Below are 18451 nucleotides of genomic sequence, written 5' to 3'. Positions count from 1 at the left end.
CCCAAAAAAATGCGACCTACAGTGTGTCCTACAAAATACATGTATCCCCCCTCCACAGGATAGGGGATACATGAGTGATCGCTGGCAGCGATAGGGAGAACGGGGGACTGAAAGTCCCCTGAACTTCTCCATGACAAACCTCTGACTTCCGGCGTCTGCGCAGCTCAATAAAAATGAAAGGAGCGCTGGTCACGCATGCGCACAAGCACGACCGGCGGTCCATTCATTTCTACGGAGCTGCCGACACAGGCCCCGGAAGTCCGAGGTTTGTGATGGAGAACTTCAGGGGACTTTCAGTCCCCCGTTCTCTCTATCAATGCCAGCGATCACAGATGTATCCCATGTCCTGTGTATATCCTGTGGAGAGGGGATGCATGTCTTTTGCTCTATTTTGCGCCTTCAGGACCAGACACCGTTTAGCCATTTTTAGCACGTGTTAGTTTAATGGCTATAACTTTTTTATTTGTTGGGCTAACGACGTGATTTTTGCGACGTTTTTTCCGTAGGCAATGCAGGTTTCATTTTTTATCATTTTTATACACACCTTTTTTGCTATTTTAGAATTTTTATTCATAAAGTTTGAAAATAATAGTAAAAAAATAAGCTTTTTTACATTTCAGCAATTTTTTTGGGGTAATAACATAGTTTTACCCTAAAATAGACCTTTTATTTGTGATCGTCATTGTCTACCGTAAATTTTAATATATTACATGTCTATATTAGGGTAATTGGGTCAGCGCTAGCGTTACAACAATGATTGGCGGGGGGGAACGTTTTTTTTTTGGGGTGGGTATTTTATTATTTAAATTTTTTTTGCACTTTACTTTATGTCTGAGGTTTCCGTCGGGTGAGCCTATTTAGAGACCGGCAGCAGCTCCAGGAGCGACATCATAAGGGACACACTAGGCGGATATGCTGAGTAAAACTACACAGCTTATCCGCCCCGGTAGCCGCAGGGAATTCTGCCAGCAAAACCGCACCAAATAGTGGCGCAGGTTTGGTGAGGCATGTCCGCTGCGGGAATCCTGTAGGGAAAAAAAAAGTTTAGACTTACCCCGGCCGTAGTTTAGGCGACGCATCTCTCTCTTCTGAACGTAGCCCCACCTCCTGGGATGACGCTGTAGACCATGTGACCGCTGCAGCAGTCACATGGTATGAAACGTCATGACAGGAGGCGGGGCTGCGCTAAGAATAGAGGATCGCGTCACCAGGACTACGGCCGGGGTAAGTCTAAACTTTTTTATAAATGTAAAAAAAGTACCTTTTTTTTTTCTCATGTGTGATTTTTGCGGCAGAACCGCAGCATTTCCGCAACAGAGGAGCAGCGATTCCACAGAATAAATTGACATGCTGAGGCTTAAAAAACCACACTGCAGGTCACTTTTTTTTGCAGCGTGTGGATGAGATTTGTTCAAATCTCACCCACTCTGCTGCAACTGTAATACGCTGCGGATTTTCCACAATAAAATGTGTTTCATAAAATCCGCAGCGTTCATGCCTAGTGTGTTCCTACCCTAAGGCCGGATTCACACGAGCATGTGCTTTTTGCGTGCGCAAAAACGTGCCGTTTTGCTCATGCAAAAGGTCCATAACAGCTCCGTGTGTCAGCAGCGTATGATGCGCGGCTGCGTGAGTTTCGCGCAGCCGCCATCATTATGACACTCTGTTTGTATGTTTGTAGCACGTGGTGCTTTTCTGTTTTCATTCATAGTTTATACTGCTGCGGAAGTGCTTCCGTGCGCTAGGCGTGACTTTCACGCACCCATTGACTTCAATGGGTGCGTGATGCGCCAACAATGCACAAATATCGGACATGTCGTGAGTTTTACGCAGCGGACACACGCTGCATGAAAATCACTGACAGTCTGAACGGCCCCATAGAGTAACATAGGTCCGTGCGAGGCGCGTGAAAATCACGCACGTTGCACGGACGTATTACACGTTCGTCTGAATAAGCCCTAACAATAAGGCCCAGTTCACAGAGTTTTTGGGCCTTGATATTGACTCGGACACTGCGTCAGAATCAGCACCAAAAAACGTCCAAAACCGCCTCCCATTGATTTCATCTGAAATCAATGGGAGTAAGTCGCGGAAAAAAGAAAAAGCAGCACGTCCTTTCTTGTCGCGGTTCCGTCTCTGACCTCCCATCGAAATCAATGGGAGGCAGAAAATGCATTTTTCGCTGCGTTTTTTGTCTGCTGTCCTCAATCGCAGCGGGCAAAAAACGCAGCAAAAAACGCGGCAAGATAGTGTGGGCAGGTCAAAATCTGCCTCAAAATTCTTTACGGAATTTTGAGGCAGATTTTTTCTGCAAAATACTCTGTGTGAACAGGGCCATACATAAACAGCACTTTGAGACATTTTACTCACTGTGCCAGAAGAGCTGCTCCCACTCCAGTCCTCTTCAGGCGATGTCTTCGGTCCAGACGTCCAGTCCTTCACCTCCAGGCTCCAGAAAATGGCGGGGATCGTAGAACTCCTGCCGCCGCACGACAACTAGACTCCTCCCCGTCTCCTTACGCAGCTACGCTCTGGAGAAGAAGGAGGAGGAGGCGGAGTCGGACGAGGAGGCAAAGTTGGACGAGGAGGCGGACGAGGAGGCGGAGTCGGAGGCGGGCCAGCAGGTAAGTAAACAGTGCGCCGCTGTCCCTGTGTGGCTGTCCTTCCCCGTAGATCGGACTTGTGTTGCGGGCGCACCGCCTCCCTCTCGGCGGCGCGCCTGGTCGTTCGCGCGTGGGCGCGCGCTTGCGGTCATGCGCGCGCGGTTGCGTGCTTGCGGTCGTTCGCGCGCGCAAGCAGTGTTTCATGGCGGTGATGAGAGGGGGGCCCGCAGCTCACGGCGCTGTTTGACGAGAGGCGGGCCCGCAGCTCACGACATTGTTTTGGTGAAAAGAACAGGCCCCATTGCAGGGGCCTGTTTTTTTCTACCAAAGGCAAGTCGCGGCAGTTGCCGGGCCCCCTTTCAATTAAGTTTGGCCGGGCCCCCTACAGTAGTACCCCTAATACCCCCCTGATGGCGGCCCTGTGTGTGTGGGGTTATCACTGTGTGTTATTTGTGGTGTTACATAGGACTACAGGCAACACTATAACATTATCTGTACTCAGAGAGCTATCCCTGTGTGTTATCTATGACATACCTCCCAACTTTTGAATCTGGAAAAGAGGGACACTACTAGTTGCGCCGTGCCAAATTTTAAGCCACGCCCACTAACCACGCCCGATATCCCGCACAAGCACATAAAATCACACCCAGCTCCTCCTTCAAATAACAAGAGCATATTCTCACCACGGATCTCTAGACTTACAAAAAAAGGGGAAGTAGGGAACGGGCTCACGGAGTGAACCCGCTCCATGCGATGTTACAGCCGACACTTCAGAGTAACGAGCGGGATAAATAGCGACCGCAGCATTTAAATTATTAGAAAGAGGGGGCGACCCCCTCTAACAGCTCATCGCGCCCCCCGCATACATTAGTATTGCAGTATATAGTGCGCTGCACCCTCTTTAAAACAGATGATCAGCTGGGGGTTGGACCCCGACCTATCAGCTATGGATGGCCTATTCTGAGGATATGCCATCAATTTTTAGGGACTGAAAAACCCCTTTAACTCCATATTGGGCATCCACTTGGGTGTTTTTATATTTAAAAATAATGTGCCTGGTGACACTAGAGTTTATAAAATCATAAAATAATGTCATTTATTTTATGATTTTAGAAACGCTAGTGTTCCCAGGCACTAAATTGTTTAAACTCTCTACTCACTGTCCCGTGGTTTCTTTTTTTCTTCCGTGCTCCGCTCCGGTGTGTCTGCTACGCCCTGCTCCCTCGCTCCAGGCAGACTGCTGCTGGGGGGGCGTGGCTGACAAAAGGGAGGGTCCGGGGCAGGGTGGGACATTGTTCACAGGATGCCATCCAACCTAAGGCCGGCCCTGGGGGCAATCACACGTGGCCGATTTAGTTGCAGTTTAATACATTTGCAGAAATTTCTGCACCAAAATCTGGCACCCTCAATGATGGTTTTACACATACAGATTCCTGACAAGTAGTGAGCGGCGGTCGACGATAATAAAGTTTTGATATAAATAAAATATTAGCCTATTAGCTCTGTATACAAATACCTTGTCCCTGGTCTCTGGGAGACGCACTGTTCTCTGTCACTTCCTGAAGACTGTAGTAATCTATGACATTTCTCTCAGTTCATTTCCAACAGAACAAAGACATAGGGGCAGATTTACTATTCAAAAAGCGCCAGAATTCTGAGGGGTCCCGTTCCTCCCAATCAATGGAGCGGCAGGTCACGCATGCGCCCTGCTGCTCCATTTATTCTCTATGGCAATGCTGTACTCGGCTTTCTCCGGCAGTTCCATATACAGTGAATAGAGCAGCAGTGCGCATACTTGACCTGCTGCTCCATTCAGAGGGACGGGACCCTTGTTCTTGTGATCGTTGGGGGTCCCAGCGGTCAGACCCTGGCAGATGAGCATGTTACCACCTATCCTGTGGCTAGGGGATAACATTTAATCTTGGGACAACCCCTTTAAGTTTGTATTAGTGGGGATTTGTGAGCTGGGAACCCTGCTAAATGCAACAAAAAAGAGGTCCAAGAATCTCCAAAACATCTGTCAACAGAAATTCTATAGAGATTAATGGAATTGTACCGCACATGTAAGAAAATTATGCCGTTTTTTTTTTTTTTGTTTTTTTTTGCTGTTCTGCTCAAAATAACACAACTTACCCATCAGCAGAAAGGACGATATCCAGTGAATGATACAGAGAAGTTGCATACATGATCGGAGCTGCTCTTGGGGTGGTGTAGTTACAGCTGATAGGGAGCGTAGTGCAGAGCGCAGTGAGAGTCTGCTGCCTAAAACGCATAAATATTTGAAGAACACAATTAATACAATGCTAATATAAAGATTCATGTAAACAGTCGTCTACGCTATTCTTTCCGCGAAAAAAACGGAAACCTTACAGAACGGAAACAAATGGAAAACAATTGCAATGGAAGCATTACCTTTGAAATTAATGGTAATACAAACGGAAGCTTTGGTTCCGTTTGGCTTTCTGTTCATTGGTTCCTCCAACGGAAAGGTCGAACGGAAGCCTGACGCTGATGTGAACAGGCCTTTAATTACTTTACACAGTTTAGTAACATCTGCAAAATGTAACCCCTTCCCACTGCAGCCACTTTTGACCTTCCTGATAGAGCCTCAATTTTCAAATCTGACGTGTGTCACTTTGTGTGGTAATAACTTTGGAATGCTTTTACCTATCCGAGCGATTCTGAGATTGTTTTCTCGTGACATTGTACTTTATGTCAGATGTAAAATTTGGCCAATATATTCAGCGTTTATTTGTGAAAAACACAAAAATTTCGCATTTTTCAAAATTTAAATGTATTTGCTTGTAAGACAGACAGATACGCTGGGTTCCCATGTAGCGTAAACACTGCAGAATTTCCGCAATGGAATTCTGTGCGGAATTTCCGCAGTATGTAGGGCTTGTCTACACGTTGCAAAATTGCTGCGTTTTTTTCGTCCGGAATTGCGGACGGAAAAAACGCAGCAAAATACAGTAGCAGCAAAGTGGATGAGTTTGAATATATCTCATTCACACGCTGCTCAAATACTGAGCGGAAATAAACGCTCAGAAATTGACCTGCGGTGTGGAAATTTATTTTGCAGCATGTCAATTGTATTTGCCTAAGCGCTGCTTATTTGTTGAATTCAATAGGGAGCTAAATCCTGCAACAAATAAAAGTTGCTCGTTTTTTTGTGGTGGGTTCGCAGCAATTCCGCCGCAAAAAATGCAACAGAGAAAAAAATCCTGATACTTAACTAGAAGTCTCTGTTCCTTCCTCCAGTACGGCCTCCTGGGATGAAGTTTAATCCCATGTGACCACTGGAGCCAATCACAAGATGCAGCGGTCTCCTGGGATGAGACATCATCACAGGAGGCCAGCCTGCTAGCAGTTTTCTGCAGTGGACATTCTGGGCGAAAAACTGCACCACAGTTTTGTGCAGTTTTTCGCCCGGAATTCCCTGCGGCGCACAGGACGGATACGCTGCGTGCTTTTACGCAGCGTATCCGTCCCGTGTGAACATGCTCCACTCTATTGGCCTTAAAGACACGGGTCACTCTTGGTTTTTCTCCTATTTCTCTGACTGCTCGTTCAGTGTGTCATTTGCTGGTTCTACTTCTTCTCCTCTTCCCCTCGCTATCGGGGTTCCTCAGGGATCAATCCTAGGTCTGCTCCTCTTTTCGCTCTACACAGCCTCTATTGGACAAACCATCAGCAGATTTGGCTTCCAGTACCGTCTCTACGCTGATGACACCCAATTATATACCTCTTCCCATTACATCAACCCTGCTCTAATACAAAACACCAGTGATTGTCTGTCCGCCATCACTAACATCATGTCCTCTCTCTATCTGAAACTGAATATTTCTAAAACTGAGCTCCTTGTGTTCCCACCATTTACTAACCTCCCTAAACCTGATCTCTCCATCTCTGTGTGTGCCACTACCATAACTCCGTTACTCCAACCGCTGTCTTGGGGTTATTTTTGACTCAGATTTTCCTTTACTTCTCACATTCAATCACTTTCACGCTCCTGTCATTTTCGCCTTAAAAACATCTCCAGAATTTGCCCTTTTCTTACTGTAGAAACAGCCAAAACTCCCATTGTCGCTCTGATTCACTCGCGTCTTGATTACTGTAACTCATTACTAATTGGTCTTCCATTCACTAAACTCTCCCCTCTCCAATCGATCCTTAATTCAGCAGCCAGGCTCATCTTTCTGACCAACCGCTACACCAACGCCTCTACCCTCTGCCAGTCACTGCACTGGTTGCCCATACCATTCAGAATTAAATTCAAACATATTACTCTAAGGGTATGTTCACACGATGAGAGGCATTTACGTGTGAAAAGACAGACTGTTAACAGCTGCCTCGTTTCACACGTAAATGCTCCTCCTCGTAATTTACGAGGCGTCTGAGACGCTCTGAGACGCTCGTAAATCTTGAGCTGTGCTTCATTGAGTTCAATGAAGAACAGCTCAAATTACGTGGCAAAGAAGTGCCCTTCACTTCTTTGTCGAGGCAGTCAATTTACGCGTCGTCGTTTGACAGCTGTCAAACGACGACGCGTAAATTACAGGTCGTCTGCACAGTACGTCGGCAAACCCATTCAAATGAATGGGCAGATGTTTGCCGACGTATTGTAGCCCTATTTTCAGACGTAAAACGAGGCATAATACGCCTCGTTTACGTCTGAAAATAGGTCGTGTGAACCCAGCCTTACCCACAAAGCTCCTCACAATGCTGCACCTCCTTACATCTCCTCCCTCATCTCTGTCTACCACCTTACTCGCGCTCTACATTCTGCCAACGACCTCAGATTAACATCCACCATAATCCGAACCTCCCACTCCCGTCTCCAAGATTTTTCTCGTGCTGCACCAGTCTTCTGCAATGCGCTACCCCAGACAATAAGATTAATTCCCAACTTCCACAGTTTTAGACGTGTCATGAAAACACATCTTTTTAGACAGGCCTATAATATTCCCTAATCTGACTCCTTTTCCTGCCCCCCTTTACATTAGACATGAGGCGCCTTTATTCAGCAGAACCCCCTCCTTGCACCCTAATGCACTTCATGTCTGTCATACACTGACGCTGGCTGGTGACCGGCTCATGCAGCTTTATGTGTCCTACCCCATATGTATAAAAGATGGCTGTACCATTGTATTAAGCATTTTTTACACTTTTACACTTTGTGTCTTCCTTATTTCCTCATAGATTGTAAGCTCTTGCGAGCAGGGTCCTCACTCCTCTTGTTTGAATTGTAAATTAGTTTTCTCAATATGTAATGTCTGATATTGTCTGTAAAATGTACCCCCTCAACTGTAAAGTGCTGCGGAATATGTTGGCATTATGTAAATAAAAATTATTATTGTTATTAGCTCAGCCTTACAGTAAACGGCAAACTGAATGAGATTTAAAAAATCTCATGCCCACGCTGTGGAAAAAAAACGCAGAAAACCCCCTCAAAAAACAAGGGGGCACTCCCTCCGTCTGGAGAAAAAAAGGTTCAAGCTGCAGAGGCGACAAGGCTTCTTTACAGTGAGAACTGTGAATTTATGGAATAGCCTACCGCAGGAGCTTGTCACAGCAGGGACAGTAGATGGCTTTAAAAAAGGGTTAGATAATTTCCTAGAACAAAAAAATATTAGCTCCTATGTGTAGAAATTTTTCCTTCCCTTTTCCCTTCCCTTGGTTGAACTTGATGGACATGTGTCTTTTTTCAGCCGTACTAACTATGTAACTATGTAACATGCGGAAAGTGTTCTGAGGTGCGACTTTCAATTCCGCAGCGTGTCATGTCAATTTATGCCTTATTTATTCAGTGGGGAGCAGAAATTACGAAACAGATTTGTTTTGCTGCGGTTTTTACAGCGGAAACGTAGGAAAAAGACACTGAAAAAAATCAGGTGCACATATAATTTGCAACAATGTAGCAATGTGTAACACTAAATCCACAGGTACGTTTAGCAGCAATTTCTCACATTTTCAATAAAATTTCAAAAGCCTATTTTTCTTAGTGACCAGTTCTGATCTAAAGTGCCTTTGAGGGCTCAATATATTAGAAACCCCCATAAATCACCCCATTTTAAAAAATGCACCCCTCAAAGTATTCTAAACAGTATGTAGAAAGTTTATTAACCCTTTAGGCGTTTCACAGGAATTAAAGCAATGTGGAGGTGAAATTTATAAAAAAAAAAATTATTCAAATTTAAGCCATTTTTTTCTGTAACACAGAGAGTTTTACCAGAGAAACACAAATCAATATTTATTGACCAGATTCTGCAGTTTTCAGAAATATCCCACATGTGTCGCTAGTGTGTTAATGGACTGAAGCACAGGCCTCAGAAGCAAAGGAGCACCTAGTGGATTTTGGGGCCTTTTTTCTACTAGATTATATTTTAGGCACCATGTCAGGTTTGAAGAGGTCTTGTGGGGCCAAAACAAAGAAAACAGACCAAAAAAAAAAACAATTTTGGAAGCAACACCCCACAAGGAATTCATCTAGGGGTATAGTGGGCATTTTGACCTCACAGGTGTTTCATCGATTTTATTAGAATTTGGATGTGAAAATTAAAAATTGTAATTTTTTCCAAGATGTCATTTTAGTGAAAAAAAAAACAACAATTTCCACAAGTAATAAAGGAGAAAAAGCCCCCCAACACTTGTAAAGCAACTTCTCCAGAGTGCGGAAATAATAATAATAATAATCTTTATTTATATAGCGCCAACATATTACGCAGCACTTTACAATTTAGAGGAAACATGAAACAGACAATATCAGACATTACATAGTGACAAAGTTCATTTACAATTCAAACAAGAGGAGTGAAGACCCTGCTCGCAAGAGCTTACAATCTATGAGGAAATAAGGGAGACACAAAGTGTAACAGTGTTTGTTCTGTACAATAGTCCAGCCATTTTTTATACACATGGCGTTGTACATATAAAGCTGCATGAGCCGGTCACCAGCCAGTATCCGTGTATGACATACATGAAGAGAAGGAGTGTGAGGCAATCTTATTCTGATGACTAATCTAAAAGGGGGCAATGGAAAGGAGTCAGATTAGGGAATGTTATAGGCCTGTCTAAAAATATGTGTTTTTAGGACACGTTTAAAACTGTGGATATTGGGAATTAATCTGATTGTCTGGGGTAGCACATTCTAGAGGACTGGTGCAGCACGAGAAAAATCCTGGAGACGGGAGTGGGAGGTTCGGATTATGGAGGGTTTTAATCTAAGGATGTTGGCAGAATGTAGAGCCCGAGTAGGGTGGTAGACAGAGATGAGGGAGGAGATGTAAGGAGGTGCAGCACTGTGGAGAGCTTTGTGGGTAAGAGTAATAAGTTTGAATTTTATTCTGAAGGGGATGGGCAACCAGTGTAGTGACTGCCACAGGGTAGAGGTGTTGGTGTAGCGGTTGGTCATAAAGATGAGCCTGGCTGCTGAATTAAGGATAGATTGGAGAGGGGAGAGTTTAGTGAGGGGAAGACCGGCTAGTAATGAGCTACAGTAGTCAAGACGAGAGTGAATCAGAGCAACAATGAGAGTTTCCTCAGTAAGAAAAGGGCGGATTCTCAAGATGTTTTTGAGGTGAAAATGGGAGTGGACCTAGGACTGATCCTTGAGGAACCCCTATATCAAGTGGATAAGGAGAAGAAGTAGAACCAGCAAATGACACACTGAACGAGTGGTCAGAGAGATAGGAGGAAAACCAAGAGAGAGCAGCGTCCTTGAGGCCAATAGAGTGGAGAATGTTAAGTAGGAGTTGGTGGTCTACAGTGTCAAAGGCTGTAGAGAGATCCAGAATAATCAAGAGAGAGTATTTACTGTCCGATTTAGCTGCCAAGAGATCATTTGAGACTTTAATAAGGGCAGATTCTGTGGAGTGTAGAGTGTGTAAACCATATTGTAAGGGGTCTAGAATGGAGTTGGCAGAGAGATAGCGAATAAGGCGAGAGTAGACCAAGCGTTCCAGGAGTTTGGAGATGAAGGGGGGATTAGAGACTGGTCGGTAGTTAGCAGCGCTGGATGGGTCAAGAGTTGGTTTTTTCAGTAATGGGTTTATAATGGCATGTTTAAAAGAGGAGGGAAAGATACCAGAGTAAAGATAGAGGATACATTTTTTAGTCAGGTGACTAGTGACAGCCTGGGAGAGGAACTGGAGGAGGTGTGAGGGGTTAGGAACATTAGGGCAGGTAGTACGACGAGAAGAAGAGAGGAGCCTAGAGACTTCTTCTTCTGTTATTGGGTCAAATGCTGAAAGTGAAGAAGGGGTGCGGGAGGGAAGGGGATCGATGTTACTAGGGGACTGGGAGATTATATCATGCCGGATGTTGTCAATTTTAACTTTAAAATAAGTGGCCAGGTCTTCAGCACTGAGATCTGTGATTGACGTCTGCACTTTAGGACTAAGGAGGGAGTGAAAAGTATTAAAGAGGTGTTTTGGGTTATTAGATAGTGTGGAGATGAGAGAAGTGAAATATACTTGTTTGGCGCGGTGAAGGGCAGAGTTGTAAGTTTTGAGCATAAATTTGTAATGGAGGAAGTCTGCAGCCAAATGCGATTTTCTCCACAGTCGTTTGGCACATCTCAAGCATCGCTGAAGAAAGCGAGATTGAGGCGTGTGCCAGGGTTGTCGTCGTCTTTTTCGGGTGGTTCGGAGTGTAGGGGGGGCTGCTTCATCCAATTCATTTTTGAGAGTGTTATTGTAAAGTTTGGCAGCCAGACTGAGACAGGAGAGGGAAGAGATAGGGGACAATGAAGACTGTAGACTGTCTATGAGTTGCTGAGTGTTAATGACATGTAGATTTCTGTATGTCTGACAGGTAGGCATGACCTGAGGAGGCAGAGAATATTTGATAGTAAAGGAGAGAAGGTTGTTGTCAGAGAGCGGGAGAGGAGAATTAATAGTCAGAAACTGAGCAGAGATGGAAGAAGACCAGGTCAAGCGAATGCCTGTCTTCATGTGTAGGAGAGTTAGTAAGTTGTGACAGACCTAGGTAGGAGGTTAAAGATAGTTACTGGGAGGCAGATGGGGAGATTGGGTTATCAATGGGGATGTTGAAGTCATCCATGATAAGAGAGGGTGTTTCAGAGGATAGAAATTGTGGAAGCCAGGCAGCAAAATGATCCAGGATTTGGCAGGGTGAGCCCAGGGGGCGGTAGACAACTGCCACTCGGAGGAAAAAAGGGTGAAAGAGTCTGAGGGTGTGGAATTCAAAAGAGGGAAATGTGAGCGAGGGTACCGGGGGAATGACCTGAAAAGTGCAGTGTGGGGAAAGAAGTATGCCTACTCCTCCACCTTGCCTGTTCTCAGGTCTGGGGGCATGAGAGAAATGGAGACCACCATAAGATAGAGCAGCAGGGGAAGCAGTGTCAGACAGGTGTAGCCATGTTTCCATAAGAGCCAGAAGAATGAGAGAGTTAGAAAGGAATAAGTCATGAATAAAGGTGAGTTTGTTGCACACGGACCGAGAATTTCAGAGAGCACAGTTAAGAGACAGGTGAAGACATACAAGGAATGTTAAGAAGATTAGCAGGGTTTCTATGTGTGGCAGGTAAGTGGTTGAGCTTGGCAGAAGAAAAGGGAGGACCAGGGTTGGGAGAGATGTCCCCTGCAGCGAGCAGCAGGAGAATGGAGAGAGACCGCATATGGTTATGTGATTTATGAGAGCGAGTTTTATGTTGAGCAGTGGGATGAGATGGGTTAAGGTGATTGAGGAAAGTGAATAGTGCATGGGAGCTGTACATGGGCGAGGGAAGGAGAGAGGGACTTATGTGGACTGATTTTTCCCAAGGCCTACATGGGCGGTAGGATTGTAAAACAAGAGCAGCTATAATGATGAGTGCGGTAGTGAACATGTTTGTTTGTATTTTGTTTGTAAACAGGTAAAATATTGAATGTAATGATTAGAATGTGTGCTAGTTTGTTTGGTTTGGCAATGCAGCATACCTGTCACTTACCCTGTCCAACTGCCATGTATAACTGTCAGGACACTTTGACAATATGACACTCAGGCCCCATGCACATGACGGTGCCCGCAAACATGGCCCGTGATTGCGGGCACGGCCGGCCGCCGACTGCCACCCGCATTTCAATGAAAGTAAATGGGTCCATTTTTGCAGACCGCAATTGCGGTCCGCAAAAACTGAGGTTTTTTACGGTCGTGTGCATAGGGCCTTAGACAGAGATTACTTCTGCCATCGTGCCCCCCTGCACGTACCCCATATGTGGTCATAAACTGCTGTTTCAGCATACGGTAGGGCTCAAAATTGAGAGAGCGCCATTTGGCTTTTGGAGCGCACATTTTGCTGGATTGGTTTCTCTGCACCATGTCGATTTTGCAAAGCCCAAAGGTACCAGTACAGTGGAAACTCCCCAAAAGTGACTCAGTTTTTGGTTTGAAGCTGGTGCAAGGTCTGGCTGTAAAGGTTCAACAGCAGGAAACTGCACACGCCTGAGCACTAGCTCCAGTGTCATCTCCTGTGGAGCCGAAAGTGAAGGTACCTGATCGTTTCTATGATGATCATAAGTCTTTTGCTAATTTTCGGGACAGTTGTATATTATACTTTCGTCTGAGACTTATCTCCTCTGGAGCTGAGCAGCAGCGAGTGGGTATCGTTGTTTCGCTCTTGCAGGGTGATCATCAAACCTGGGCCTTTTCATTTGGGACCTGATGCCCTTGAACTTTTTTCTGTGGAATCCTTTTTTGCAGCTCTGGGGTTAATTTATGAAGAACCAGACTTCACTGCAGTAGCGGAGGCCAAGATGTTATCTCTCTAGCAGGGACTACGACCAGTCGAGAATTATTCCTCAGAGTTCAGATGATGGTTTATTTCTTCTCAGTGGAATGACGCTGCGGTGCGTTGTCAATTCCATTGAGGCCCTTCGAAAAACTTAGGGGATCTCTTAATTAATCATCCTCCACCTAGGGGCGTTGCTAGGGTCTTAAAAGATCAAGGCCACAAGCCCCAAGACATATATTTACCCCCCCCCCTCCCCAAAAAAACATATATTTTTTTTACATACAGTGAAGGAAATAAGTATTTGATCCCTTGCTGATTTTGTAAGTTTGCCCACTGTCAAAGACATTAACAGTCTAGAATTTTTAGGCTAGGTTAATTTTACCAGTGAGAGGTAGATTATATAAAAATTAAAAAAACGGAAAATCACATTGTCAAAATGATATATATTTATTTGCATTGTGCACAGAGAAATAAGTATTTGATCCCCTACCAACCATTAAGAGTTCAGCTCCTCCAGACCAGTTACACGCTCCAAATCAATTTGGTGTCTGCATTAAAGACAGCTGTCTTAAATGGTCACCTGTATAAAAGACTCCTGTCCGCAGACTTAATTAATCAGTCTGACTCTAACCTCTACAACATGGGCAAGACCAAAGAGCTTTCTAAGGATGTCAGGGACAAGATCATAGACCTGCACAAGGCTGGAATGGGCTACAAAACCATAAGTAAGACGCTGGGTGAGAAGGAGACAACTGTTGGTGCAATAGTAAGAAAATGGAAGACATACAAAATGACTGTCAATCGACATCGATCTGGGGCTCCATGCAAAATCTCACCTCGTGGGGTATCCTTGATCCTGAGGAAGGTGAGAGCTCAGCCGAAAACTACACGGGGGGAACTTGTTAATGATCTCAAGGCAGCTGGGACCACAGTAACCAAGAAAACCATTGGTAACACATTACACCGTAATGGATTAAAATCCTGCAGTGCCCGCAAGGTCCCCCTGCTCAAGAAGGCACATGTACAGGCCCGTCTGAAGTTTGCAAATGAACATCTGGATGATTCTGAGAGTGATTGGGAGAAGGTGCTGTGGTCAGATGAGACTAAAATTTAGCTCTTTGGCATTAACTCAACTCGCCGTGTTTGGAGGAAGAGAAATGCTGCCTATGACCCAAAGAACACTGTCCCCACTGTCAAGCATGGAGGTGGAAACATTATGTTTTGGGGGTGTTTCTCTGCTAAGGGCACAGGACTACTTCACCGCATCAATGGGAGAATGGATGGAGCCATGTACTGTCAAATCCTGAGTGACAACCTCCTTCCCTCCACCAGGACATTAAAAATGGCTCGTGGCTGGGTCCTGGGGCAGGAAGTGAGTGACGTCACAGCGTGATCTCTCGAGAACACGCTGTGTATGCACTGCCAGAAGCTGGGCGTTGTGTAGAGAAGTGGATGATACTTCTATACACAACGCCCAGCTAGTAAAAGAAGTAAAAACGCCCCGATGTAACGAACACAATTAAAATTAACCTAGTCTAAAAATTCTAGACTACTCATGTCTTTGACAGTGGGCAAACTTACAAAATCAGAAAGGGATCAAATACTTATTTCCTTCACTGTATATATCAGAGATAGCATATCTATAAGACTGAAGGTATGTGCACACACTTACTAAAAAAGTCTGAAAATACGGAGCGGTTTTTAAGGGGAAACAGCCCCTGATTTTCAGCCATTTTTTTAAGCAACTCGCGTTTTTCGCGGCGTTTTTTACGGCCGTTTTTGGAACTGTTTTTCTATAGAGTCAATGAAAAACGGCTCCAAAGACGGCTCAAGAAGCGACATGCACTTCTTTTTCACTGGCATTTTCTTACGCGGCCATTTTGGAACAGAACACCGGAACAGAACGCCGTATTTTCCATTGAAATCAATGGTCAGATGTTTGGAGGCGTTCTGCTTTCTAATTTCCTACGTTTACGGCCCGAAAAACGGCCAAAAATAAGCCGTGTGCAGATACCCTAAGGCTCCCATAGCTACACCGCTGGATAGAATTGGATGCATTGTCTCAGCAGAAAGTATCCTACATGATAGACTTAGATACAGTGCCCCAGCAGTCAGTATCACACATAATAGACTTAGATACAGGGCCCCAGCAGTAAGTATCCTTGTACTAACATATGTCCACACACAAAAAAAATGTGTTCGTGTGTGTATGTATATGTATGTATGTATGTATGTACTGTATATATATATATATATATATATATCAGCATATCTGTATTACTCTGACCCTATAGCTATGGATAGGATTAGATATAGTTTCTCAGCAGACAGTATCACACATGATAGCATTATATATACAGCCCAGCTCGCTGACATTGCGGCTCTAGCGCTGGACACAGGAAGGGTAAGAATAATAATTGTTTTGCTTTTTTATGTGTTACTAATTTTTTTGTGTGTTTGTGTTTTTTTACAGCTTCGGTTGTTGGACTACGGTGGATTGGATTCGAGGACTACTTCGATGACAGCTTTTTTAATTTTCAATAAAATGGTTAATGAGGGTTGTGTGTGTTTTTAAACTTTATTACTACTGCCCTATTAACAGCTGCTGATTGACAGTGTCCAGAAGGCAGGGCTTAGTGCTAGCCGGTGCAGAGGCTAACACTAACCCCCATTATTACCCCGGTACCCATCGCCACCAGGGGTGCCGGGAGGAGCTTGGTATGATCCAGTACCTGATCATCTGTAGGGATGGTCGGGCAATGGGGCGGCGGCCGCCGGCTGGTGTTATTAGGCTGGGAAAGGCAAAAAACAGTGTCCCTTTCCACACTGGTAATGCTAGGCTGCTGCTGTGTTGTATCCGGCTGGTTATTCCCAGTGTTCCCGTTCCTGCTATCTGTATCCTGTGTCCCGTGCTATCCTGGTTCAAGTGCCGTTTAGAGTTGGAGTCGTGTTGCGCTGTGTACTACGCCTTCCTGGTTACACCATGCCTGGTGTCTGCCTGCTGCCAAGGTCCCATCCGAGCCTGTCTTCGCTACTGTCAGAAGTTACCACAGGTATACCTTTCCGAACTATTGATTTTGACTTGCACCCTGTTGGCCCAGAGGGTCCACGCACCCAACGTGACAGAGGTGTACAATTTGTGGCTAGCTTCTGGAGAGCTTTCTGTAAAAAATTTAGCGTACAGTTGTCATTCTCTCCTGCATTGCACCCTGAGAGTAATGGTCAAACCGAACACTTTAATCAAACCTTGGAACAATATCTTAGGTGTTATATTGCTGATAACCAGACAGAATCGGTCTCATACCTTAGTTTAGCGGAATTTGCTATAAATAATCGCCACCATGTTTCTCGATAACTTGCCGTTTTTCTGCAATTATGGTTTTCATCATCGATTTGTTTCATTTTCCACCTCTTCTAGTGATAACCCTGAGGTGGAAGTTGAATCAAATAAACTGTGCACAGTTTGGGCTCAGGTTCAATTGAACCTGAAGAACTCCCAAGTTATTCAAAAGAAAAATGCTAATAAAAAACGTACTGTGAGTCATGTATTTTGTGTGGGTCAAAAGGTGTGGCTTTCTACGAAAAACCTGCGACTGAAAGTGACTTCTTGTAAGTTTACCCCTAGGTTTATTGGCCCATATGAAATTGTTTAAATTATTAACCCTGTGTCGTTTTGTCCTGCTCTTCTTGCATCCTTTAGGATTCATAATGTATTTCACAAATCTCTCCTAAAAGTTTTTTTTCCATCATCTCGTCCACTCAAGAGATATGGAGTTTGAGGATCATAGAATTGTGGATTCTAGAAGGGTCAGGGGTGCTCTGCAGTATTTGGTGCACTTGAAGGGGTATGGACCAGAGGAACGTCCTTAGGTCCCTGCCCATTCAGTACATGCCAGTAATTTGGTAATAATGTCACTTGAAGTTTCCTTTGAAACCTAGGCCAAGGCTTTAGGATCCGGAGGCCCCTCATAGAAGGGGGGGGGGGGGTACTGTTAGGAAAACACCTGTTCCCTTAAAGTTGCTATGACAACCTGTCTAGCTTCTGGGCAGTTCTTCTTTTGCTTCAAACCTATATCTCTTCTCTGTCTTTATGCCAATCTGCTATGGGCTTGTGTTTATACCTGTCTCTTCCCACCTGTCTTTGCTTGTGAATCTTCCTTTTTCCTGGTTCCTCATCAAGCTCCTGACTGTTCCTGCATTTCTGATTTCTGGACCTCATGTATACTGACCTCGGCTTGTCTCTCGTTAACCATCTGCCTACCGATTCTGATTTTCCGCTCCCGACTGGTTTTGACCGTCTGATTATCTCTACTCCGTTTCTGGACTTTCAGTTAACCTACTGGCTGCCTGGTTTCCATCTCAGGTTTGCCTGCATTGCACCTCTTTTCTAAAAATACACTCTGTACTTTAATTTCACTGAAGATGAGACTGCAACATATGAAATAGATTTCTGTGCTGTGGTTAGAGATCATTGCAAGGATAGAAACATAGTTTATAAATTAGTATATTCAGAGAAGTACATTTGTACTATCTATGTAAATACGCTAATAAAAATGATAAGGGACTATATGCTATAGGAGCTGATGTTTCAGGTATGGACCCTATAAGGCATTTCTTTATTGAAGTTAAGAAAAAGGATGCAACTGAAAGTTCTTTAGCCCCGGAGATAGACCTACCGTCTGTAGTCTGGCCAACTTCAGTTATGAAGATAAAATGACATTAGAAACAGGTTACAGTGATAAAAAATGAATGGTTAGCCTAGATGAGATACACTGCAATCCAAAATAATAGAACTAACTTTTGTGCAAAAGGTAGGCCACATCTGGCTATTATACCTTTCAGGCTATCAGATAAGGAGAACCCACAAGGTTTGCAATGCATGTTATCTTTATATTATGCATCATATAATCCAGGTGATCAATTATGTAAGACATTCTCTTTATTGTACCCACCTGTGGGGAGAGATGAAATCCCTCCCTTAGTAGTTGCTTACCCAGGCAACTACACCTGCTTTCTGAGAAATGGGCAAGGTAAGAAAGTAGGGAACCTCACTGAAGAGTTTTGTGACCGATAATGGTAATTACTCCTCTAATTGGTTTACCAACCAGACAAG

At 44.5% G+C, this 18451-nt stretch overlaps 1 protein-coding gene and 1 long non-coding RNA gene across 2 annotated transcripts in view; one reads left to right on the top strand and one right to left on the bottom strand.

The window, feature by feature from the left end:
* LOC142659487 (uncharacterized) overlaps positions 1–15896 on the top strand; it is a 79873-nt gene extending 63977 nt beyond the window's left edge. The window contains exon 3 of the long non-coding RNA XR_012850336.1: positions 15812–15896. This is a non-coding gene — a long non-coding RNA (uncharacterized LOC142659487). The remainder of the gene's footprint in view (positions 1–15811) is intronic.
* The window catches only part of LOC142659486 (diacylglycerol O-acyltransferase 2-like), a 65187-nt gene that overhangs the window by 32064 nt on the left and 14672 nt on the right, over positions 1–18451 (bottom strand). Inside the window, exon 2 of the mRNA XM_075835660.1 lies at positions 4737–4865. Within this exon, the coding sequence (XP_075691775.1) occupies positions 4737–4865 (129 nt within the window). The remainder of the gene's footprint in view (positions 1–4736; positions 4866–18451) is intronic.

Source organism: Rhinoderma darwinii, chromosome 8 (assembly GCF_050947455.1).
Source record: "Rhinoderma darwinii isolate aRhiDar2 chromosome 8, aRhiDar2.hap1, whole genome shotgun sequence".
NCBI classification, from domain to species: domain Eukaryota; kingdom Metazoa; phylum Chordata; class Amphibia; order Anura; family Rhinodermatidae; genus Rhinoderma; species Rhinoderma darwinii.
Note: the sequence above shows the minus strand (reverse complement) of the source record. Positions and strands in the feature narration are given on the sequence as shown.